The 27,443-nt window shown below is 39.7% G+C and overlaps 1 protein-coding gene across 1 annotated transcript in view; it reads right to left on the bottom strand.

The window, feature by feature from the left end:
- Window positions 1-230: 230 nt before the first annotated feature.
- RLF (RLF zinc finger) overlaps window positions 231-27,443 on the bottom strand; it is a 52,474-nt gene continuing 25,261 nt past the window's right edge. Inside the window, exons 5-8 of the mRNA XM_074161943.1 lie at window positions 19,816-20,018; window positions 13,648-13,784; window positions 7,200-7,341; window positions 231-5,364 (exon numbers count right to left, since the gene is read on the bottom strand). Coding sequence (XP_074018044.1) covers window positions 637-5,364; window positions 7,200-7,341; window positions 13,648-13,784; window positions 19,816-20,018 — 5,210 coding nt within the window. The 3' untranslated portion in view covers window positions 231-636. The remainder of the gene's footprint in view (window positions 5,365-7,199; window positions 7,342-13,647; window positions 13,785-19,815; window positions 20,019-27,443) is intronic.

Genomic DNA, 27,443 nt, shown 5'->3' with positions numbered 1-27,443 from the left:
AGTTTTCTGCCTGTACTAACTGTAATTTTTTCAAGTCTAAAAAAAGCACAGAGAATATTATAAAATAAAATGTAATACTTTACTTTTCTATATCTGTATTGTTTCAGTCTGATAAATTATCTACAAATGCATAAAACGTAAGCAACATTGTCCAATGCACTCAGAATGGTCCCAAATTCAATTACAATTAAGCACATTGAAGATTTACTGTAAAGTAAACAAATGGGTGAAAAACTGTAATTTATTGAAACTCATAACTCAAAAAATATAAGATGCTGTAGTGTACAATATGTTACACAAAGCACCCTAGGGTGCACATTCAAGTCAAGTAATAACTCCATCGCCCCCCAAACCCTGGTACCCTAGTACTTGTTCCATATACAATCATGCACATTTACTCTTCAAGAGGAAGCCCCCAGTATTCGATGTGTTAAATAGCACCAAAATCAGCATAGTCCATTGAAAAAAAATGGGGAGCTAAATTAACTTGGCCAATACTTTTGACAGCTATTATACATTCATGGAATTAAACAGTCTAAACTAACCTAAACAGTGTGTACTGTAACAATTATTGTTCTAATTTGAAGTTCTCCCCATATAGCAGTAGTGGAGGCGATCCGCTCTAAGCAAAACTACTTATGTACTTCCTACACAAAGCTCATCTGCCTTTTTTGTGGGAAATAAGTCTATGAGGGGTTTGGAAAACTTGGATCTTTCAAGAACAACTACTGGTCTTAAGTAATGAAGCTGTTTTAAGGCAAGGTCTCCACAGTCTGTTAGTGCCTTGTCCAAGATCGCCCTCAAATTTTCTAACGAAGGGGCAGATGATGATTCTGACAACAAGGGCTGGATTTCTGTTAGCTGCCTGTGATTATTTTGGGGTATAATTACATTTTCGTCATTTACAAAGTTGTTTACTTGTATATCCCCTTGACTGTCTCCCTCTTTTTGCAAGGTCTTATCTACTGGCAACTGCTCAGGAGACTCCCATTCTACTGCCTCATCAAAATCATCATCATCGTCATCATCTTTTCCCTCACTTTCCTGAATAAATTTTAGAAATGAAGACTCAAATCCCATCGGTTTGTATGTCTTTAAATCAAAAGGTTTGGACACTGGGGGCTTCTGAATTCTGTCTTTTGCAGCACAAAGTACATTTCTTTTTGCATTTTGATTAACTGCACTATGTTGACATCCTTCTGGGTCTTTCTCTCTTGGCAGCTCTAATTGTAAACTGGAGAAATAAGAGCTATTCTCTCTTTCACTATTTTCAGAAAAATCTTCAGTTTTATGTGTAACCATCTCCCTGATGTTATGCTCTTCAAAACAGGTGTTCTTTGAACTGTGGTTATATTTTAAAGTGCCTGAATACATAAAGGCACTCGCATCAAAACCCACACTACTGGATGGACATCTTTTTTGGTCTTCACTGCTTACATCTTGAGGGCCACAGTCAGTATTTGGAACAAGAGGTTTTCCACTTTCCTGCACATTCTCAGGATTAGCTGGTTTATCCTCTTTTACACCTTTTTTATCCGAGTCTGAAGCCGTTTCAGAGCAGGACTGTTTTTCAATCATGATGCCACATTTAACACAAACAACAAGTTTCTGAATCCGTTGCTCTATATACATATTGGTCATCTGATGCGTGCGCTTATAGTGCCTCACTATGCTGCTTTCCAACTTGACAACAGACAAACATCCCTGAACCATGCACGGGTACTGAGTCTGGTTAGACTTCTCTTTGCACATTTGTAGGGCTTCCTCTTTTGTTTTGAAATTCATCAAATGTTTTTCTCTACTTCTGCCAATTCTTTTAGATTTTTCTTTTAACTGCTTCCCATTCTGCTTGCTTATCTCAAAACTGTCTTTCAAATAACTTTGTTCATTTTTATCTTTATCTTGATTATCTTCCTCCTCTCTCCGATTTCCAAAGAGACTATCATAATATTCACTATGTCGGAAATACACATGTTGAGAGTAGTGACTGTAATTTGTGAAAATTCGATCACAGCCATTAAGGTCACAATGGATTTCAAAATCTTTGTTTAATTTTTCTTCATTGGCATGTTCTTCTATTAGGTGCTGTTTAAGCTTATTAAAGGTATAAAATACAGCAGGGCAGTGGGGTTGGTTACAAGCAAATCTTGCAGATTCAGCTTCAGAAAGCAGTTTTTGATCCTCTATGTGTTCATTATGGAAGTCACTACTATGCTTAGCAAGAGCTTTAGAACATAAAAAACGCTTACCACACTCTTTGTATTTGCATGCAAATATTTTTTTACATTTAACAAGTTCCCTTTTTGTTCTTGCTTTGTCTTTTTCTAAGCAGAGCTGTTCCTTATTATACTGGTGAACGGTTCTATAATGGCGAATCAAACCTTTCTGGTTGGTAAATGCTGAGTTGCAACTTTTATGGATACAATGAAATGGTTTGTGGTACTTATGCAATATATAACATAAGTTTCCTTTAGCAACTGTTCTTTTGCTTCCTCTTCCCTGTCTTGCTTCCAGTTCTTCCCTATGACTCTCCAGGGAAGCCAGGTTAGATGTTTTTCTCGCTACATTGTCTGTCTCTTCACTGGACTCCAAATCCGTCTCAGAACTGCAGTCTCCCTTTTTAGGATGACAGAGCTGTTCAGAGTGGTCTGAACGTTCAACATATTCCACGTTGGTTGCACAGACGGGTGTTGGAACAGTGCTATTTTTATGCATGTCATCTGTACATAAACCTGCATGATCAAATCTTGCATTAGAACATATCTTGTGAGCGGCCCTCTCACAGCCGATTTGATGTTTGTTTCTATAGTGAATTCTCAGGTGTGTTTTTCTTGTAAAAGATCTTTGGCAAATATGACACTTAAACGGTGAGTACCGATGCTGGAACATATTTAACTGAAGGACCATTTCCTTTGAATAGTTATGCTTTCTAACATAATGCATTAGGAGAGCTTCTCTGGTCACAAACTCACACGTACATCCGTGACATTCACAGAAAAACGGTTTAGCTGCCAGTTGAGTAAGGTACTGGCTGGGTAAACTATCCTGTTGCTCTTGAAGCTGAGATTTTGAGGTAGTTTCTTCAACTGACTCAGGGCACTTGGCATCCCTAGATGAATAGGACTGTAAAGAGCCCAGAAAAGGCTTATGTCTTGAAGAATTCTGAATGTTAGAGTTTTTTAAGCTTAGGTGTTTCAAGCCTAACATTAATTCCAACATGTTATCTTCAATATTTGATTCTTTAGTACTGTCACAAAAAGATGTTTCTGGGGAAGAAGGACAAGTTTCTTCCTTCAAGCCATTGCTTCCTTTAGCATCTATACTACAATACAAGCTTTCTGGAGAGTCAGCATTTGTATCTGAATTATGACCTAATTCTGTACTAATGTCTGTAGGGGATTTACTGTCCTGAGCATCATTCAAAAGATCAAGAAAGTCTTTTGTTTTCACCTCTGTACTTTTTTTACCTTTAAAGTTATATGGATGGGCCCTGCGAAGGTGTTTTTGCATACTTCTGGAATTTTTGTGTATGGAACAGCAGCCTTCAAAACCACAGGATAGTTTTTTGTCATCAAAGCAAACCGGCACATTAGAACCCTGTTGTTTCACATCTGCTGGAAAGACTCCTTCCTGGGACACGAGAAAACCTGGCACTGATTGATTGTGAGCCATTGTTTCAATCAGTAGAGGAGACACCTGGCCTTGGTTTACTGCAGCGTCTGCACTGTGGTCCCCACAATGAAGACTGCAATTACTTTCACTGTCTAGATCTTCACTGTCAGAGAGAGCCTCTTCCTTTATCTGTGGAACTTCCTGAGAGCCTGAAGGATCCAAGTTATCATTCAGACTTGAATTTTCAGATTGTTCAAGCAGCTGAGACTCTGGCAGATAATTGCATTTGTCTTTTGAAACTGACTGTTCAAGTTTTAGCGTTTGCTTCACTTCCCCATTTGAGACTTCAATATTATGCACTGCAAGGTGATTCTGAAATTCAGTTTTTGAATAATAAAACTTTTTGCAACCAAAGAAGTTGCAGGTGTACGATGCATCTCTGAAGTGCTGTGCCTCGTGATGGTAGAGTTGCCCTAAATCACTGAAAACAATATTACAGCCATTTAGCTCACATTTATAACGAAGATCATCATGTGTTTGTTTGTGATTGAGAAGCTCATTAACTGACCCAAATCTAGCGTAACAATCCATCGACACACACATGTACGGCTGAGGTCCACAGTGCACGCGTTCATGCTCTCGCAAATGAAAGGATGTCATGAAGTGTCGGCGACAGAAAGCACACTTCTCTCTCCTGTTTTTCATATCCAAGTAGTGTTTTGCATTCTCATCGTTGTTTTGATGTTCAGCTTTCAGATGCACACTTAAGTATTTAAACTGTTTAAATACTCTAGAACAATCTGTTCCGGGACATGGATAGATGTCTCTGTCTTGTAGCTGGCAATTTTCCAGTTGGCTAAATGTGACATATTCTTGTGTGTCAAAGTCTTCAGGCAGCTGTGCCTGATGTGACTTTTCCTGAAACGCTGGAGGTGGGCTGCTGGATGCTGTTGTCTTTTGTGGTGATCTCTCTTTTTTCAGTATTATTTTCTTTTTAGGTCTATGTGTTCTACTAGGTGGCATTTTAACATGTTCCATTACATGTGGTACAAAAAACTCCTTTCTCTTGAACTTTTTTGTACACACTGGACACGTATATACTCCATCTTCCATATGCATCTTAGAATGATGCAGTATTCTAGCCTCTATACACTCCCTTTTGCAGAGCACACAAAAAAATTTGTATTGAAGCCATCTCTGGTATCTTTCTGAAGAACCAATTGGTTTTTTTACTCTTCCTTTTTCTTTTGGGTGGTTTATTGTGTCTTTTTCATCATAGTATTTATGTTCTTTTGCCTCATCATAGTCACTAAAGAAAGTTTCTAACATGTCGGTTTCATTGACTGACATATTACAACTTGCATCATCCTCAGAATCAGAAGCTATTTTTCCTAATAGTTTAAGGCAATGTCGCTTTAAAGTCTTCCAGTCCCAAAATTCAGGATCAAATGGCCAATATGCTTTTAAAGCTAACAGCAGCTCACAACGGAGTGAATTTGGAACTAGTGCATTTTCTTCATCAAATTTTTGATCTGGTTGCATATAGAGCTCTTCCAACACGTTAAATCCACTCAAAGTTGGCTCAAGTAAAAATTCTGTGAGCTGACAAGCTCTTCTAACTTCAAGGTCTTCTGGTAAAAGGCATGCAATTGTTTTACATACTGATGTCTTCATTTCATCGCTTCCGTTTGATCTGATCTGAAGGGCTCTCACACATAACAAAACAGACACAGCAAGTCCTGCTTCTTCTGCCTGTTTTGAAGAAAAATAAAAATAAAAATCAAACAGCCACAAATGTTAATTTTCTTTGATAATTACATTCTCTCCAGAACTGTTCTATGAAAAAAACATGCAACAAGCATCCAACAGACTACAGCCCATTCAGAATGTATTCAGGCTTCTAAGTGTTAAGTGCGCAAGTAAGTCACTGAGCATACTCAAAAATCATAGTTTATTTTACATGGGGGATCTCTTCTACTTTTCCAGTGAGGGGAGCCACTGCACATTTAGCACACTTTGTGGAGGAGACACATGAACTACTTCGGCTATTAGATGTTGCAAAACATCTTTCTAACTCCTCTCTCTCTTCGTTGAGTGACTGTCAATCATCACTAAGTCAGATGTCTAAAAGAGAATGATGTATACCTTCCATATACATTCCTCCCTCAGCAGTCATACAGGATATTAGTTTAGAACATGCGGTACGGTGTAATAAGGAAATTAATCTAAGTTCACACCCTGAAACAAAACAACCTTCAACAGCATACGCAGCACAATAGCAGAAATGATTCTCAGTAAAGATAACTGGCATTTTGCTTCCAAACATTTTCTGAGAAGTCTATGCAACTTTGAGATGCTGCTCAATAGTATCAACAGTATACCTACAAATATTCTTCACACGCTCATTTTAGAAAAACAGCATGTCCCAAATTCTACATGGACATAATTGAAAGTTACCTTCTTCCAAAAGCATCCTTTTCAGCATAAAGAATCTGAATGCACTAAGTAACTATTTAGTCATCATTAGTAAAGATAGGTAACAGTTAAGATATTGATGAATAATGTACAGATGACAGTCAGCTCACACAACCACATCAGCTCCAATGGTAAAGATACAAAAGAACTGAGACCAAAGTTAAAAGAAGAGCAAGCTCTTATACTCACTGTGCACTGGCTATTGGAAGTCATGCAATACTTCTTTAATTCAACAACAGTGTTTATTTGCTAGACAGCAATAAAAAAATCTATTTCCCCAGGAGAAGCCATTTAATGTGCTTTAGCAGGAAACAGAAAGAACTGGTATATAGTTAGCAATATAACGCTTATTTATAAAGTGCACATTCACGCACATTTTAGAAGTCGAAATAGGCCAATTTTAGAGAAACTAGGAGCAAACATTTCTCTGTGCAATCACTACTGGAATTCATCTTTGCCAAATTAGAGTTCCGGACTCTCCTCTACTATCTGTTAAAAGGACAATCGTGTAAGCTTATGAAGAACATGCTGTATCTGCCTCCTGGGTAGATGAATCAGTTGAAGTCTTTCCATTACTTCTCAAGCAGAGATTACGAGTTTATAAAAATTGCTGTTAAACATCTCTTGAACCTTTCTGCAACTTTCTAAAGATAGGCATCAGAATAGAAGGTAAAAGTCCAGATGTGATTGTTATCACGCATTCTGAGAAAAGGTATTTTCTTAGAATGCAAAAATATGAGACATTTTAGCCAAGTCTCCACCTCTTAGAGATGCTGCAGGAAATTGTTGCTGTGCCTCACATCTAAGCAGGTATCAGATCAAAACACATCTCTGCTTTGTTTGCAAAATACTGTCACACTGTATTTGCAGAGTAACAAATGAACTATTCCACACCCACTGAAGGTCACTTCAATGTGTCAAGCTGACACAAGACTACAGTGGCAGGCATTTTTTAGATATTTTTATTAGTAAATTATTACTCATACTGTCTGATTAAGTGCTAATGAAATAAACTATACTTCATATCAATTCAGTAGAATTATTAAGACAACAGTAACTTCATGTAAACAGTTCTTGCTGCATCAGAAGACTCTGGACTGCAGCTTACTTACTTCAGATTGTATGACTCTTATCAAGAAAAATAAATGCTGTAGCGTCTTGGCAATGATGCCAAACTGACGACATCTCTCCAAAAAGGAATCTAAAGAAGGATCTATTCTTCTCTGCAATTTGCTCCAGAAAAGCGTCAGTTCCCTGCAAAAAGTTGAAAGCAGAATGTAAGAACATTGCAGATATACTAAATTTGTCCAGAGTCTACACACTGTAGTTCATAGTTGATGCCACACAATTTAAGCGTTATTAAAAAATAGCACACACTTCAATCAGGTCCCCATCGCTGAGATGCTGAAGGTACCTTACTCCTAAACAAGCACCAGATCAAAACACAGTGCATCTCCTGTTATTTAATGGGGAAAGACACTGGCAATGGGATTCATCTTGCTTAATGTAGGCATCTGTAGCTGCACAGACTTTCCTTCTAGACAAGAAAAAACCCCGCACACTTACAAAGACTTAACTTTTTACACAGAATTCTATTTAAAATAGGTAAGAAGAATCATCATGTAAAGTAGCCACTTCTCTCCCACTAGGGAAGTAGCTTAGATGTTGACAACTGCATTCAAATCATGCAACTGCCACTCAGTGCTTTAAAAGTAGCATTTGAGCACAGAACCGTTTGTTAAGCAATTTATTCTAAGGCAACATAGCCACTGAATGAAGTAATCTGTCACTTTGTGTTGCTTTCTCATCACAATGAATACCACAGAAATGGAAAAGCAGGAGAGCGATAGAATCTGTATCTTTCATATCACTTGAAAAATGTTTTTCTTCTTTTCCTTTAGCAGAGTAAACTTCACCTTTGCTAACTTAACCACTCCGTGCATCAAATTATACATAGAGGTTTCTAGATGCCAGGTCAGTCATAGACTCTAGAATCAAAAATAAAAAAACCCCACACCTAGGCAAACCTTACAGTGAATACTGGCAAGGTTTTTACTTTGAATTATTGATAACCTAGATTCATAGAGACTGAAAGACCATCCAGTTCCATCCCCTGCCATGGCCAGGGACACCTCCCACCAGACCAGGTTGCTCCGAGCCCCATCCAGGTCCATCCAACCTGGCCTTGAACCCCTCCAGGGATGGGGCAGCCACAGCTTCTCTGGGCAACCTGGGCCAGGCTCTCACCACCCTCACAGCAAAGAAGTTCTTCCTGAGATCTCATTGCAATCTCCCCTCTTTCAGTTTAAAATAGTTCCCCCTCATCCCATTGCTCCCTTCCCTGATCACGAGTCCATCCCCAGCTTTCCTGGAGCCCCTTTAGGGACTGGAAAGGGCTCCCCACAGCCTTCTTTTCTCCAGGCTGAACCCCCCCAACTCTCTCAGCCTGTCCTCACAGCAGAGGGGCTCCAGCGAATGAGGCCTCTTATGGATATGACCTGGGACGCATCTATTGCGCACAAATGGACAATATTTACTGGTAACAGTTTCTTTTTTTTTTTTTTTTTGTGTTTTTTTGTCTGTTTAAAGGCCTAGAAATGCAATTATCAGTCTTTCATAGTGAGGAAGAGACAGCTGAGAAGCTAGAGAGGCCTACAAGAAACTAATATACATGAAGTATAAGTCAAGGTGTTTAAATTTTAAATCCTAAAACAGAAGTAGAGAGGAAAACAAGGCAGAAACCCACAATATCAGCAACTTTTTCTACTGCCCTTTAGCCCCAATAAGCTGACAAAATGTAAAATTCAGCCGAACATCAGGATGACTAGTAGGAAGAATCACATGAAGGGAAGCTTACACAAGGAAGGCACAGAATATACATATACAGAAAAGTATTGCCATATAGTTTAACTCAGCATCACCAGAACAACTTGAAAAAAAGTTTCAGTACATCAGTCATTTTGTCTATCTATTCAGTATATTTACATAGTTGGCAGTTGGAATAATAATGATGAGAGGAGGGTTTCACTCTGGATAATCCCTTACTCCTAAGAGGTTTTGGCAGAGCAAAAAGTTGTCAGTTTGCCCTGTTCTCTTCCTCATCCCACCCCTTCTTTCTGCAAAGCAGAAGTATGTTGTTGGAGGGGGTCCTTGAGGATGGTGATGTAGAAGTGTTCCTCAGATAATCTTCACACACATAGAAAGGCAAAAAGGGAAAACTCTCAGTATTGGGCCATTTTCCATTTCAAACTTCACGTGAAACAGTGCAGAGAACAGAAAAAACTCCAGACAGACAGGTATCTATTAATACTTAAAGTAGAAAAAAAAAATCTTAATAGCATATGAGACCACAGAGAAGTTTTTAGAAGTTGTGCTTTGCATACTTAATGCCTCTTGTGTTAATGGTAAAGATTACATTATTTTATGGAGTGATGAATTGCCTGACTCCATGGAGACTAGCTAGCTCAGAACTACTGCCCAGAGCAGCACTACTTCTTAGATAAAGTTACAAATACGGCAGATACCTCTGGTCTTAAAAGTAGCATTACACATTATTTTATGATTATCAGCAACAATCATTGCAAAATATTCCAACTTTGGTGAGGAATAACATACACAAACCTAAGTTTGCTTTCATCTTCAGCTGTGAAATGAAGCTTCACACCAAAAGCACTAATTCACATACCATACATATATGTTTTACTAGTCTTCTCTTTGAGGCTACAGGATAAGTCGAGCTAAGCTAACGAAATAGCTTAACCTCTCCAAATATGCAAGAATAATAAAAGGAGGTTTGTGCTGGGTTGGAGAGTTAGCACTGTGCCATCAGGCAGATGCTAGAGCAGTGAAGATGGGATGGAAGGGAGGTAGATTTTTCCCTAGACCGAGAGTGATGTTAACAGCTGAACAGATTTAACAGCTTAAAACTTCCAGAAGCACCAGTGTTGCACTTCTTTGCTGGTACTTGTCTGACCACATGGTAAACTAATCAAGCATTAACCCGTAGAAAGCTGTACGTGGTTTTGGCTGGGTTAGATGAATGTGCTCATCTGTGGGTCAGATGGGCCCAGAGCCAGAACAAGAGATGAGGCAGACTTGTGCAGCCAGCACCACGATATGGCAAGAATTTATCTTCCACTTTCTGGCAGCAGCAAATTGTTAGGATGAGTATGGCACCAAAGCTCCATCCACTATGTAAGACACACACCCACACAAATAGAGTCTCAAAAGCATCCTCACATCCACCTGCTGCTCACAGCTGTGAACAGGTCTTCTCCTTTGTCTAAACTAGAATACTTTCAATCTGGATTACATATGCTGATTCATAAAGTCATAAAGTGCTGACACTGCATAAAGCAAGATATGGAGCAGAATAATGGGAATGGGTGGCTGGCAGCAAGCAGGACTGCGTCAGACAACACTATACTTGCTCACAGTGCCTGTTAAAGGCCAGCCAGGGGCTAACAGAAAATGTTTCAATGTACTGCTATGCTAAAAATCAAGGACATGATCCAGAAAATTTGCCAGCAAACTATTTTATTTAAGGATCCTACAGATGAGTGAAACATTTCCAAGTGCATATGCCATGGCTTGTCTGTTGAATCAAATTCCATAACAGCACAAAGGGAAGCTGACCTGCAAATGACACTGTACCAAAGGGTTTCTGCTCTTCTTACTCCCTGCTCTCCTCTCAAAGATCTTTAGTCAATGTTTTTGGCACCACTCAGTTCTGGTCTATCAAATTACATAGTGCACCAGAAGTACACTATGAAAACTGATTAAAGCTTAAATCATTTATTTACTGACTTGAAACACCATTATGCAGGCTTATGATTAAATACAACAAAAAGTTACATTTTTGTTATTAACAATCAAAATCTAAAAAGGCACTAATGACATTGCTAGAAAAATTGTAAGTAGAGTCCAAATAAAGAGTAGATCAAACATCATAGAGTAAAATAACCTTTCAAATACAGTGCTGTCTTTTTGAACCAGACAGGACTTTCTTTGAAGTGAATTAAGCAATTGCTGCCCCTTAAAGCCAGCAGCTGATCACAGAAAGCAGTATGTCTCAGTTTATGTATTCAGTTTAACTAAGTATTTATGCTGTACTTAAGCCTATATAATGGCTAGCGAGCAACCTCTAGCGTGATACCTCCACATTAGTTTTAGCTGTAGGATTAGGCTAAATAAGCATATGGCAGTGAATCCATTTTAACATTTCCTGTCCTCCCAGCTGGCTATGACATTTGTCACGCTTTTGACTGAGTTCAATTTACTACTGCAGAGAAAGAAACACCACCTTATCTCTTTTCCAGGGTACTGACTCAAATCAGCTCTGCAATGATTTCATAGATCACCATGATTTGTATGGAGCAGAAGCCTCCTCATTTTTGTAAGCCATAATATCCACTACATCTGTAACATGTAATCTCTCACACCTAATCAGTAAAGCTGGCTGATCTGACAAATGTAATCTTCTAAGTTTTATGTCATATCAGCCACTTGAGTTCATCTGCCCTGTGGCTAAATAATCTCTAGATCTGTATCTGCCAAAAGCAAAGTAGATGGAGGTCAATAAAGGCCACTTCATCAAACAGCAGTTGACCATTAGACCAGCAAGGCACCCTTATTTTCAAGCAACAGTACTCTCTAAACAGACTTAGAGGTACAGCCTTAAAGCGAGAAAGTAACCTGATGGTCACACCAGTTTCACAAGCAGGAGTTCATCAGAAGGTGAACTTCTTCAGTCTGTGCTCCAGCATCCTGGAAGCTTTGCTCTTCAGTGTGTACAGACCGCATTGGTTGTGTGCAATGCTTTTGCACAAGGAGTACTATGTACAATACTAGAATACCTACACAATTTCAGTGTTAGACAGAAGACTTCATTCTCCTGTCTTGTCCCTTGGGAAAGGCAGCTGGAACTTGAGGATTTTGTCCAGAAGCAGCAGAGGGGACAACCGTGGCACACATGGACACAGCGGCACAGTCTGAACCAGCTCCTTTCACTCGAACAATCACTGACAACAGCATAGACATGACATGACTGAAGCTCAAGTGACAGAAACCTGCTAACACAAGTATGTAGGAGCATACCTGTGGCTAGACCATGCTAACACTTGTAACTTCAAGCGTTCACTGCTGTCACCTCGGCTGGCCAATTCTAAAGCTGACATGGAAGCACCACTCAGGTCAGAGCTGCACCGTATTTTGTGCAGGCTTAGGCCCCTTCATGGGCCAGACTGGCACAGAGAGGAGAAATCTACAGCTCTAATTGTTCTCTCCCAACTCGTTAGTCAGGAGAAAACAGAGTTACAGGACCTGCAAGTTTCATTCAAATTCTAACTAGTTTCAGTGCAGACACTGTACTGCAAGCAGAAACACTACCCACAACTGTTGTCCCTAAAAAGAGATGCTATTCTGCAACAATAAATGCTACATCACTGAACTCCGTTCTTCAGTCCCAATACTCTCAGCTACACATGAAGTCCAGTTCTCTTCATTTGCACCCTAGGATACAGCTTTTAGATTGAACTGCTTAACAGCAAATCCTTTAGGTCGCCCTGAAAGTATGTTAGTTGTTGTTGAGGGGTTTTTTGGTTTGGTTTTTTTTTTCTTTTCTTTTTTTCCTTTAAAAAGAGATTATGGGATGGACTTCAGTCTCGTCTCTCTTTGGACATGGCTCTAATCTTGTCTTTAATGACACATTTCAGTAGCAAAAACCACTCAGCCTCTAGAACTTCCAAGTGTGGTGGGCTCTCCCCTCTTGAGTCTTCCACAAGTTCACATCTCTCTACAAGGAACGCTTTTGCTTAAAAAAGATGTTGCTGGCCTGAAACAGAAGCAATATGAAAATACTTCCGGCCTTTTTGTACAGATCATCGGACCATGCTAAACTATCAATCATCCTGTTGACACTTAAGTGCTATGAAAACTTTGCTTTACAGCTTAAAAATGTGGAGTGAATAAATGAACAATGCCAGTTAACCAAATCCAAATTCCCAAGATACACTCAGATGTCTGGTAATGTAAAGCTTTATCCAGACCAGTGTTTAAACAGAAGAAAACTACACATTTAGGCATGCATCCAAAGTCACAATTTGGCCAAGATCTAGTACTACAATTCTCAGTTACAGAAATTACAAAGACATAAAAAGACTGTCTGGGGTTGGGGGGGAGGGGTTAAAGGGTGCTGCCTCTGCACATTCTTACTACTTACATCTCTGTGGAAGAAGCAAAAAAAGGCAAACTCTCATGGGTCTAAGTATTCAAGAGGGAAGAACTAAATCACAACACCCTTTGTGGAACCACAAAGCTTAAGGGCTTAACATCAACCCAGACAGCACTGACCCAGCACTACTTACAGAGCTCACATATTGTTGAAGCACTACTGTTAATGCTAACAATGAGTGCTGTTTCGTTTTTAAAAGACAAAAGTAATTTTTAAATCAAACTGCTCTATTATTGTAGCAAGATAAATCCTTATTTATATTACCTCAGTTCTCTTGTGCTGAAGGCAGTAAGGAATGATTGGGAGTACCAGTAACACTTGTTACTTACCAAGAGCAATACACATTAGCTGTTTGAAGCTGATGAGTAAGGTATGTTGTACAAAGAATAAACGCGGTGTTTTCTTGTCCCTCAGATTCCAGATTACATATGATGTCCAGTACTTCTTTGCAATCCACCTTTGCAATCTTAAAGAAGAAAATTAAAAGAAAAGGCACTTTATTCTCAGCCTGTTTACAGAAGAAATGCATGTTTACTGTATCAAAGGAAATGGTCTCTCAAACACATGAACAAAACACTATGTCCCATTTTAATACCCAGAGATCATACCACACCTTTCAGCTTTCTGTAGCATGAGAAGTTCAGGTATGTTACTTCTGATCCCTTCTCAGTATTAGTTTTCTTTGGGACCATCTTCCATTTTGGGCAGCTTTAGCAAAATACTTACGTACAGGGAACAATCTAAAACTTCCCGCTCCTCTGCACTTGCAGACATCCCTGTTTTCCTTTAAAAAATTAAAACCCAAGTCCAAAAAGGTCAAGAGATGTGGAAGTGTCAGTCTCTTGTCCTCTTTGTCCATAAGTGCTGATTCTGAACATCACTCTCCAAAGCATCATGTTAAAAACATAAGTGTTTAGAGGTGAAACAAATCCCATGGAAGTTCTGGAAAGCCTACTTAAATGTAGTACCTGTGTATCAAAACAGAGCAGTACCTTGCTTATAAGCCAAGAATTTTAGACCACCAACAGTAATTAGGAAGTGCTTTTATTATTAAGACAACACTATTTTTAACACATTTTTTCCACCAGATCCATTCCACTTCACAGAACAGGCTGCACTCAAGCAGCATCCACTTTAATCAGCTGTTGCTACTATAAACAATTCAAACCTCTTGCTAATCATGAAAAATAAAGATATAGAAAGAACAAAGTGAGGGTAAAATACATCAAACTAATTTTCACAAGCATCTCATTCAGCAGGAAGAGCAGAAGCAGGTACATTACCCCAGTTTTTCACACAGGCATTGACTGGCCAACGTCAACATTTTCTAGGGTCCACTGACTTTGGGTGTTCGACTTGAGACCCGTGACTGTCCTTTTGCAGCAGACATTTCTAGAGCTGCAAGTGCTTGCAGATGTGTCAGGTTTGCATTTGAAAAAGAGTAAGATGTAGCAAATTATTTTGGTCAGGGGTTTTGTCACAGACTCCGGCCTCTGGCAAGAGAGAAACCTCAAGAATTGATTTAAATGACAATGCTTTGCTAACACTAAGGGGACAGACTTCATTGCTCCTTGCATGTCAGAGATAGTAAGCACTTAGAATATCTGCAAATGAAGCGCCACTTCTATCGGGTTGGGGAAGACAGAAAACAAGCCCATACCAATGGCCACATGAAAGAATTTTGAAGGTGTTCATCACTGCGTAGGAGAGAACATGGCTGTTCTAGCTAGCTTACACATAACAAAAAAAAGGATACTGCTGCATACCATCTCCCTCCAACACCCCCTGCCAGCAGCACCTCTCCTCTGTTCTCATCTGCCTTGGGTGCCTGCAGGCACCAGCCTTCCACTCCTGGGGGGAGTCTGTTCCACAGCTGGGCAATTCCCATCCTCTCACAGTATTCTATCATCTCTCTCCACTCATTTTTTCCAATTCGTTATAGATCACAATTTCCATCAGCACATTTTATAAAGCAAACAAGGAAAACAAAAGGAAAACAAAACTAAGTGACCCAAACTTCTGTCTTTGCTAATTTCCAGAATTACATACTGCCATCTCCCCAGTGCTACAGCAAACGTTCTTAAATAACACAAGAGGCTGCCTGCGGTGATTCAATACAAGCCTGATCTTCCAGGCCTTTGTTTTTAGAAAAACAAAACTTGTCAGTACATGTAAATATAGGATATATTTCCTCCACAAAACTGAAGACAACCTGGCAGCCTATCTGTGACCTCCTTGGCCAGGTTTCCCAGATCCATTAAAGGAACAATCACCGTTTTAAAAACTACAAACTTAAAACCCACTTACTAGGGTTTCCTAGTCTACAGAATGAAAAAAACACCCATATTTTTTAATAACCATCAGTTGCTCCTCATTCAGATTCACACTGTAACATGCCTGGAGCTTCTCCTCCAGCAACAGGCATGTCTGTGGTGTCTGGAGCAGCCTGCAGTTACACAGCACATTGGAGTTGCTCTCCTCACAGAAAGTTTATTCTTTTTGGCCAAATTCACTCATATTCAGGACAATAAGTACTGAGTAAGAAACAAGGCCATTTGTTTTCAAGTCCTGTTTATTTCAAACTTTGTCAATAATCCATCCCATTTTAGATTTTTTGTTTTGTTTTCTTCATTTGGGTGGGTTTTTTTAAATAACATTTAAGACAAAAATTCCACAGCTTGAAATCATCCAGCAATACCCAGTCAGTCACTTAAGTGACAAATCGGGCACTTACTAAATCAAAGTGTCTTTACTAAACCTAGAATGCTGACCGGTGCTTCTCTTATTGTGTTAGAAACCCAACAAGACCAACAGATGAACAAAAGTTGAGAGACTACAGAATGAACAGTACTAAGATATTTTAAATTAGAATTGTTGAAAAATGTCGTCATCCTCCCAACATTCCATTAGCAAGAAGGATGCCAGTTTATTCCTCAAAGTTATTCCATGGAACGTAAGATTTATTTTGGTTTTTTCTTCCGTATCATTTTAGTTTGAAGAAAATATTTTAACATTACAAAGATACTTCATTTCTTATGTCATCATAAAAATTTCCTACCACTAATCTAACCCTTCCACTAGTTTTTTAGTAGGACATCATGTTAATACTCCTTAAAAAAAAGGGGCACCCAGTCTCTTATCTAGGGAGACTTACTCTCCTTTCAGGAGCTAGAGATGTACCATGAACCAGCCAAAAGCAATTTAGTTTCAGCTCAGAGAGTGTAAATTCCCCCTAGCTGAGTTGGGACAATATACTCTCAAGTCTATAAATGCAGGCTACTCTTCTGTAGCATATTACTTTACTTAATAATGCTGCTATAGCTGCAAGAATTTGGGAGCTGCTGTCTCAAGATCTAACACAAGAACATGTTTTATGTCAAAAGTATTTCATTAAGCATAGAAGACCATCCAGTCCCACCCCCTGCCCTGGGCAGGGACACCTCCCACCAGATCAGGTTGCTCAAAGCCCCATCCAACCTGGCCTTGAACCCCCTCCAGGGATGGGGCAGCCACAGCTTCTCTGGGCAACCTGGGCCAGGCTCTCACCACCCTCACAGCAAAGAATTTCTTCCCCAGATCTCATCTCAAACTCCCCTTTTCCAGTTTGAAGCCATTACTCCTCGTCCTATCAACACATGCCCTTCTAAAAATTCCCTTTCTAGATTTCTTGTTAGCCCCTTTCAGATACTGGAAAGCTGCTATAAGGTCTCCAAGGAGCCTTCTGTTCTCCAGACTGAACCCTTTGAGTGCAGCTATCCAGCCAGTTCCTCATCCACCGAGTGGTCCATCCATCAAATCTGTTTCTCTCCAATTTAGAGACCAGGATGTCATGCGGGACAGTGTCAGATGCTTTGTATAAGTCCAGGTAGATGATGTCTGTTGCTCTTCCCTTATCCAGCAATGCTGTAACCCTGTCACAGAAGGCCACCAAATGTGTCAGGCACAACTTGCCCATGGTGAAGCCATGCTGGCTGTCACCAATCACCTTATTTTCCATGTGCCTTAGCAGAGGTTGCAGGAGGATCTGCTCCATGATCTTGCCGGGCACAGAGGTGAGACCGACCGGCCTGTAGTTCCCCAGGCTTTCCTTTAACCCCCATTTTCAAAAAGGGGAAAATGTTTCCCCTTTTCCAGTCAGCGGGAACTTCACCAGACTGCCATGACATTTCAAATATAATGAAAAGCAGCTTAGCAACTTCATCCACCAGCTCGCTCAGGACCCATGGATGGATTTCATCAGGTCCCATGGACTTATGCACCTTCAGGTTCCTTAGTTGGTCTCGAACCTGATCTTCACCTACAGTGGGTGCTTCTTCATTCTCACAGTCCCTACCTTTGCCTTCTGCAACTCAGGCAGTGTGGTTAGAGTCCTTGCTGGTGAAGACTGAAGCAAAAAAATTCACTGAGTACCTCAGTCTTCTCCATATCCTGAGTGACCAGGTCTCCCATTTTCTTCCGGAGAGGGCCCACATCTTCCTTTAATCACTGACCTACAGAAGCTTTTCTTGTTGCCCTTGGTGTCCCTGGCCAGATTTAATTCTATCAGGGTTTTAGCTTGCCTAACTTGGTCCCCAGCTGCTTGGATGGTTTCTCTGTATTCCTCCCAGCCTACCTGTCCTTACTTCCACCCTCTGTATATATATGTATACATACACACACATATATATGTACATTATTGTCTATAGGTAGAAGTAGCTCACCAGCCTTAACTTTTAGGAGCTCAGCAATTTAACTTCCAAGCCTGGACCCAGCCATTCCAACCATTTCTGGTTCCTGACTATACATTGTCTAATCTTCCAAAAGAAACTCTTCCTCTCCAAGCCTCCCCAAGCTGTCCTCACTCATATCCACTGTTTTGTAACATTTGCTACTCTGAACTTCAAATTTCACTTAACCTTTAATTCTTTTACTAGTTAATTCCCGCTTCTGCCTGCTGGGTTTTCAGTCATTGCCACCATTCTCCAACAGCTGCCATTCTTTGAGCTCTTCATCTTTCACCTTTTATCCATCTATTTTCCCCACTTATTATTAGACCTGATAACTTTCTACCTGAGGAAGATATGAACATAAAATACAATTCTCTCCTTCTGAAAACAAAGGCGGAAACAGAAGTGTTTTAGAAGTCTCAGATTTCAGCAATTCTGGAAAGAATGTTAGCTACACAATAGCTGTGACCAAGCATGCAAGCAGCGCTACATGCAAATCCTCATTTCGCCCGTTATTTACATCAGCTTTCTGACCTGAAGAGTTTGGCTTCAGGTGTCATTAAGTCTTTGTAAACCATACTGTTTTAAGATACTGCTCTGATGCTTAGTAGCTTCATTTTCCCATAAAAGGTTTAATTAAGTGATTACCATAATTTGATTCAATCTATCAATCTGTGTTCTAGCTTTTATATTTGATGGGCAAGTAAAGACTTTTCTGAGAATCTAGGTAAAACAGATACAGCTACAATTCACAACTCTCAAATGAAACTAAAAACTGAATACAATCCCATGTGATTTCTATGTCATTCATCTTTAGTAGCTAATCCAATCAAAGAGAGTGTTGCAAGTTACCCATTTATCCCCAATGCCTCCAGTTCACAGACTGTGTCTGCAGTGAGCTATTAAATGCATCAATTGCTCCTCCAGTACAACAACTGAAGAGACTGAGGATACCCTTATCCAAGTATTTATTTTTCAAAAGAAATATTTTTAAAGGAATGCTTTTTAAACAGTTGACATGTATAATAAGAACACTCCAAATATGTCTGCCACTTGCTCAGGAAGTATAGACACTAGAGTTGCATTTTTTAAAAAAAAAAAAAAAAAAGTGAAGCTTCCCTCAGTTTCACAGAAGCTTACTCCCGTTCAAGTCTCACATTTAAAATTACACCAAACCCATACAACTCTAACAAGAACAGCGAGATTGACAAAGTAACAGATGTGTGAGATCAAGAGGCAACAGAGTCAAGAGTTGTATGGCTGCTGTTATGACTGCAATGTGTTAAATCATTACTATGACTGTTACTCTAACAGGAAGACTAACTACTAAAAATAAGTTTACGGTTCTGGAACAATAACTCTAACGGGGTTTCTTTTTGTTTTGTGGTTTGTTGTTTGGTTTTTTTTTGTTGTTGTTTTTTTTTTTTTTTTTTTTTTTTAACTTTCTCTTTCCTAGGTTAGAACAACTAGAAGAAGTAACTACTCTAGTACTAGTATTTAAGTCAGGAAAGACAGCTTTCCAATTGTATTTTGTTTACAAGGGCAGCTAAAGTGACAAGCTTTATTTTAACCTTTGAAACACATCTAACCGCGAATGCAAGCATGTAATACAGACTTAGTACACCAGCAGTTAGTAGAAATGTTCTTTCCTACTGCAGTCTGCAATAGACCATTTCTCTTTTGGAACTCTGCTGCAACAGTTACACTCTTCAGCTTCAGTCCTTAGTATTGCAGAAATAAATTCTAAAATGCTTGATAAACATAATTAAAAAGTGACTGTGGATTACTAACCTCCTTAATGGAGTCTTCATTAGGCAGCATAGAACACACACATGTGATGTAGGCTTGACGAAAAGATGAAACATTTGCAATTTCTGGAGAATCTGCACACAATTTCGACAAGAAAGTAGCTTGTGGGATGCAGTTTGACTTCATCAAATGTTTTATTCGCATCTGCAGAAAGGAAGGCCCTTCTCGCGTAATCAATTTATTAGCTAGGAAAAGAAAAAAGCCTTTGAGAATACACCAATTTACAGCTGACACTTAAGTGAAATTGTCTTACTGCATTTGCATTCACACTTTATTTTATTAACAAACTTGCATAAGTATGCTCAGCTTTCTTAGGAAACTCTAGGTATAATAAAAAGTGACAGCAATAAATGGAATATTTATAAGTTATTATAAGTTCAGACCAACTGTGTAGGGACGAGAATGCTGGGCTATAGAAAATAGACACACACCACCCCTCCACCACCCCCAATCAAAAGATAGCATCCATTAAGGCAATAAGTGTGCCCCAGCAGTGACTAAAGGGCACTTACCAGACCATATAGTATTTTGAACAAGATACCAGTAGTTTAGCTGAGATTCAAAGCCTTCAACTTTTAGTTGTAGCTTCATATTCCAAAGAACCAAAGCTATTTCAAACTAAGCATTACGTACTTTTGAACTAGAGATTTTCCCATCCAAGTTGTTAAAATCCCACATAATGCCAAAATACACAAAGTGAAGATGAGGGTGAAAACCTTATCTTTGTGGTACTTTAGAAGAATTGTGTTTAATTATGCTCTAGATCAACCCAATGTAACAGATCATTATGGTACTTGACGAACTAATTCAATATTAAAAAATTAACATCAGCTACAAAATACATTATTTTGTAAATACTTATAAAAGTGTGTTTTTGTAAGTAGTTAGCAAAATTGACTTAGTCTGTGATTCTATGATAAGTCCTGGGAAGAGAATCAAAATAAATGTGACATTTTTAATCAGATTATCTCAAGCTGGAAGGCACCCATAAGGATCATCTAGTCCAACTCCCTGCTCCTTGTAGAACTACCTGACACTTAACCATTTTACTAAGAGCACTGTCCAAATGCTCCTTGAACTCTGACAGGTTTGGTGCGCTGACCACTTCCCTGAGGAGCCTGTTCCAGGGATCAACCACCCTCTCAGTGAATAACCTTTTCTTCCTGTCCAGTCTGACACAGCTTCATTCCATTTCCTCAATGCTGGGCTCCAAAGAGAAGAGATCAGCATCTCCCCCCTCCTCCCTTCAGGAAGGTGCAGACTGCGATGAAAGTACCCCTCAGCCTTCTCTTCTCCAAGCTGAACAAACCAAGCAACCTTAGACACTCTTCATATGTCTTGCCTTCGAGGTCTTTCACTATCTTGGTCACCCTCCTGTGTATACACACTATTAGTTTGAGGTCTTTCTTCTATTGAGGTGCCCAAAACTGCACAGAGGACTTGAGATGCGGCCTCCTGATCTCCTCCCTCAACTGGCTCGCAATGCTCTGCTTGATGCGGCCCAGAGCATGCTGTTGACTCCTATTCAACTTGCTGTCAACCCCAAACCCCCAGATCTCTTTCTGCAGGGCGGCTCTCCAGCCTCATCCCCCAACTTGTACATGTAACTGGGATTATCCCATCCCAGCTGCGCAATCCAGCACTCGCTCTTGTTAAGTTCCATAGGGTTGGCGATTGCTCAGCTCTGTCTATCCAGATCTCTGTAAGGCCTTTCTACCCTTGAGGGAGTCCACAGCTCCTCCTAATGCAGTATCATTGGCAAACTTACTTAATGTACGCTTGACTCCTGCACCCAGATGAACGTTATAAAAACATTAAAGAGCACTGGCCCTAAAACTGACCAATACAATTCTCGTGCTTTCTGCACTTATTGTCCAAACAGAAGAAGAACATGTTCTAACAGACACTACACTAGTTGGCAGAAGGCTTACAATGTACACCTAAACAGAAAACTCCAAGTACATACTACATGCTCGTAGGGAGTCTTGCTAATACTCTGCAGAAGTTTGCTTAGCGGCCCATTAGAGATCATTTCAAGATTCAAGTCTATGATACTGGTTTCCATCTTTCATGGGAAAAACCTCTGTGCAGCAAGCTCTTGACATAGCCGACACTGACACCTCAAGTTATAGCAGCTTCAGCGGAGAAGGTAAAAAAAGCTGGCTGACCAAGACAGAATCTGCAGTAAGATCTCCAGCTGCTAGGAAAGAAGCAACTATCTCTTAAATATTACATCTGTATAAGATATTGTGCTTGAAAATTTATCAAGGAAAACTAACAATGCTGCAATATCCATCCTATGTGATATAAGAGACTGCTACCATAACAAGGTGGCTAAGAGATTACTGCTGAGGAGAACTCTAAGAAGGCTTGCTTACTCAACCTCAAAAACAAGTAATCTAACCAGGTAAGGAATACTATTCATGGGCATGTCAGTAGTGGATTTTAGTGCCCACAAGCATTCAAAGCAGTTTGTAGTCCCTGTTTCTACAGCTCTTGGCTGACAGAAGAATTAAAAAAAAAAAATTCGAGTCCATGAGAAGAATAAAAGAAATACTACGAAAATAAGATAATTCTATTTACCTGCTCTAAGAATGATTTATATTCCTCGTTTTTCGCTCCACAGCTAGAGCTGCGCTCAAATTGCTCAAATGAAGTTTTTACTGACATGTCAGAGTCAGTTAGTCAAGACATGGGAAGTGTTTTAAGAGTACCTGCAGTCGGCCAGGCAAGTTAAATATTTTCAGCTTAACAGTCACGTTTTTATCTCTAAGCACAGATGAGAAACTTGCTAATTAAATACAGGAGATGGACTCACTGCTGGTATGGACAAGGGGGTCTCAACCTGCTGCAGTCTTTGGGAGGGGGCAGTAAGCCTGTGCACCCCCTCCTCACCCAAGGGTGGCCCACCCCTCCCTGCCTGGGCCAGGGGGGGCAATGAACTCTGCCAGGGAGGCAAATGACAAACTGAGCTCCTCAGCCATGCAGTTTTAAGTGATGAAGGAAGGAGCAAAAGCCAGATACCTGACGAGTGATTTATCTCCATCTTAGCACTTGGTTTTCCTTTGAAGTGTCTACTCTTTTCCAGCAGCCTGCAACAACCCTATTTGCCCTGAGAAGGGAACAAAACCTGATTTTGCTGCCTATTCCTCAGAACAGTTGTTTTCCCCTTCTGCACTCAATCCTACATCTGTTATGTTTCCAAACATGTCCATTAACATATTTTCTTGTTCCTTCTCTTCCTAGACCTCCTGCTGTTGTCTGTTCTGTCCCCATGTTCTACCAAGCATCTCAGGACTAGAACTGCTTGATATAAAAATCCATGCAAAGACACCTTGCATTCCTTCCCTCCTCCAAACCCTTCAGAGTAGTAAAGGGTCAGTGCAGTTTCAAACTCTACACATACCTAACAGTCCCTCTTCTCCCAGGATCAAAAAGTAAGGATAAGAGATTTCCCTTCTCACCCAAACCACCTGGCAATATAAGATGAATTTAAGTTATACCCCAATATTGTGAATACAGCCTTTATAAAGCATGAATGGCATTAAGATATTAAAAGACTCTGAAGCCACTATGAGAAATGTTCAAGAGAAACAGCATTTTGGGTGAGCATTTTCACTGAAAGTGCCTCTGGAACAGGACAACAATGAGCTGAAGTCCACTCAGGTATGTTAAGTATGCACAAACCACCTGGAGGTCTGTATATTTTACAGTAGCAGTGTGGTGGAGAGTTCTCCCAGCTTTCCTACAAATCAAATCATGTCAACAGAGACATATCAAGATGTTGGTATTCATCTGCTGCACACAGCAACAAGCTCACCCTAACCCTTTTGGTCTTCCTGAATGATATATTTGTTAAGCCAAAAAAAAAAAAAAAAAGGTATCTTGAAATAAGAGTATTAAAGCTAGCTTTCTTTAGAATAGAATAGAAGAACATTGGAGGTCAAGACTGCTGAACAGCATCTATTATGTTCACTTTGGGATGCTCATATCATTTAGCCATCTAAAAGGCATAAGCAGCAATGATGTTTTTCGCAGCCCTTTCCTCAAGCAAATATTCACGCCCAAAACAACCATCTTGAGGCAGCTGACAGTACAAAACAGCAACAACCACGCTAGACACATGGCAGTTTAATTTATTAACAGCCATAGAAGCAGCAGACAGAACCTATGCTGCTATGAAACTCTTGCCGGAACAAATTTGGTAAGCCATATTTACAGTTGGTATCAGTTCATTTTCAGGGCCAGTGCATTAAAAAATAAAAGAAATTAAAGAAACATTAAGAACTTTAATCAAAAGAGACAGGAACATGTCACATTTTCAGAATCTTCAATTCAAGTAATTATCTGATGATTATTAACATGAACTACCATTTCACAAAACAAGCTCCAGCTGAGCTCCTCTCACATCTGACTTACCAGGGGCCCACAGCACCCCCTGGTAAAAAAAAAAAAAAGCAACTAGGAATGCTTTTCAGACATGCCATCACAAAAAACCAAAAAGCATGAAATACAAGCTCTTCAAAGAAACTAAGTTTTAGATGACTGAAATAGCATTCCTTTACACCACCACTTCAGAAGACACTCTGTAACACTGTTGTTGTACTGAAGGATAAAATGGCAGTTTGACTAAAACAACTGGAAAAACTATTGTGCTAGAGCTCTTTCTGCAGCCCTTCCTCAACGTGCCAAGCAGCAGAACTGTCATCCCTGCTGTGACCTGTAGAAACTGCATTTTGATTCCTGCTGTTTCTATCAAATGGAGCCTGGCAGTCAGAAGAGAACATCACACAGATCAAAGTGGTGAAAAGGAGTAGAAGGAAGACAAACCCAGTAACTAATCAGTGACTTATGAACTCCTATTACAGCTACAAGCATTTACTTGACATGATTCTGAAGGTAAAAAACTATGAAGTTAAACCAGTAGACATGTAGAGAAAGTCACTGAATCCCAGCTCCAACCATGTCCTATACAAGGCCAAAAGAGTAACTCCAGCTTCCCAGACAGACTTTCTGCAAGCCAAGTAATACAATGGCAGCATCTGACTCCCTGGTGCAGAGAAAAGGAGGGACTGAACAAAGAATTTGAAGTAAAACACAACCAATAAGATTTTACTAATCATAATGTGGTATGATACAGCTTCATGATTATTTGGTATTTCAGCAATAACTTCTGTAGTCACTGAATTACACTTGTCTGATGATGTCAAGAAGATAAACCACTTACATTACAAGCACAATTCAGAAATCAAAAGATTTTCCGTGCCATAATTTGTTGGGATAGAGAGCAGGATTTCTTCAAGTGTTCATTTTGCCATGCACCAGAGTGCAGGGTATACAAATCCGGCACATTCACCTTGCCTTCTCAGAGAAGAGTAAACTTTACGTATGCCCTCAATCTACTTCTCTCCCTCCAACATTTTAGAGTTCTATGACTCACAGTGACTCACAATATGCATTATTTTGATTTCTTTGAAATGTTATTGAATAGCTAGCAACAGTTACAGGAGGCTGAATCCTATGTCCTACATTCTTTCCCAGCCTTATGTTCTCTCCTACAACCCCCTGCACATCTTCAGTATCCGTTCAATATGCTCTTAACCTCTCAAGAGGCTAAGAAGAACAAAACCAAGCAAATAAAAAACCCCTCCATCCTCTGTAATGTAAGGGCACAGAATTATTTAACTACTGAAGCATTAGAGTATTTGTAGCTATTAAATACTCCCATTTCCACTCTTGCTCTTTTCCCATTTCCATTACTAATAACGCTACTGCTTTGATCTACCACTTTGACAGTATTTGCTGCAAACCTGAACAGAAGGAACAGGAGAACACTCTCGCATGGTGCTCTCGCTCTCTTTCTACATCAACACATACCACACGAGCTCTACTACTACTTATTGTTCCCTGCATTGTCACTTGGAAGCACTCAACCAATATTAAAACATCTTGCTTGGGTGCTAAGATGACACATTCAGATAGCTTGGAAAGCTGGTACAAAGATCGTTTAGATATTTCTAGGCAGCTACGTTGCATGTCAATAGGCCACAAAGATGACACTTTTCTCAAGTCTATCTGCTCTTCGATATCCTGAAAGCAAGGAAAAAATCAAAACAAGGTTTCCACAACTGTCACAAAAGCAAGACACTCAGTAAGAAGCAATGTTTTAGGCAGATGTTTGGCTTCTTAAAACCTCCCTTTATTTAGGATGCCTAAATCTTTACCTTATGATTTACTTGAGAAACATGCCTTTGACAGACTGGTCTAACAAGATACTCAAAAGTCACATTCAGCTGTTTAAGCATCCCTGTGGACTACTCCAGACTATATCAGAAAGCACTTGTGCAGTTACAAAATTTCCAGAAGAGCTCCAATGAACGTCCTGTTGCCTCTGCTTGCATCAACATGAAAGAAACATCAATGAGGACAACTCTTCTGTGTATGTATTCAGATCTAGTTAAACAAAAAAATATGTACTGAATAAAGACTGTGAAGAAATCATGAGTTTCAAGGTTGCCAAGTGACCTGAGAAATGGCAATCTACACTCAGTCCCATTCAACAGGGTCAGAGATATGTCAGTCAATCTGTGTCTGCAGAAACTTCAGCTCAAATTAAAAGCCAAAGCACTGAACAAACTAGTTTTATCCTGTTAGTGCTGAACCCAAGAGGTAGTCTGAACCACGTCAGAGTCCTCCTGCACAGGAACAAAGAAGTGTAGCAGAATTTAGCATTATAGCCATTTATAAAACGAGTCCCATGTGTAAGAAGCAAATTAATCTATAAAGGAGCGCACACAGGATCTGAGGAAATTGCTCCTACTGGAATTCACACCAGTCCTCCAGAGCAGCTCTTGGCTTGCCACAGGTAAAGGAAGTTTGCAAAGCTAGCTAACCATTAGCCCTCACTGGCATACCACACTCCAAGTAAGGGATTCTTCAATGGCTGAAGGTTTTTAGTAATATGGACCAAATTTTGAAATGCAAGTCCTTTTGAGTAGAAATACACGAAGAGCAGCAACCGTGCAACTGGACGGCCTAATAATACTGTAAATGAAAGACTCCAAGACAGGATGCTAGTATGGAATGCAATTCTTTTCAAGACATGTTGGAGTTGAGATTAAGTGCTGTTTGGAGTTCAGATGTTTCTGCCATACTATCAAATACCTGAAGTGAAGACTAGCAAAAACTGCAGCCCACCCTTGACTGCTTTTTTTTTTTTTAATGCTTTCTAGCACAGGGAAGCAACATATCCTCTCAAATAACCTTAGCATGCTTCTCTATTATTAAAAAGTACTAACTTAACACAACTCAGAGAGGCCACCCAAAGCCAGAAAGAAGGATTCTGCTGTGGAAGAAAGCTTGACTTAAAATCTCTTTTTGCGCTTCTTAAATTTTTAAGAAAATATTTTAAGTTCTTCTTCCCCTCTACATTATTTTTAACTTTATATCGCAACCGAGATAAACTGCAGTCTGATGTACTGTTTATGGAACAGTTAAAAGAAATACTTGCAAGTACTTAATGGTACCACTAATAGATATGAAAAAATTTCAGTGAATAAGAGAAGAGAACTTAAGACATTCAAAAATTATACAAAGTGACACTAAAGTCT

This window comes from Numenius arquata, chromosome 21 (genome assembly GCF_964106895.1).
Source record: "Numenius arquata chromosome 21, bNumArq3.hap1.1, whole genome shotgun sequence".
Lineage (NCBI taxonomy): Eukaryota > Metazoa > Chordata > Aves > Charadriiformes > Scolopacidae > Numenius > Numenius arquata.
This window is presented reverse-complemented; position numbering and strand designations above follow the sequence as displayed.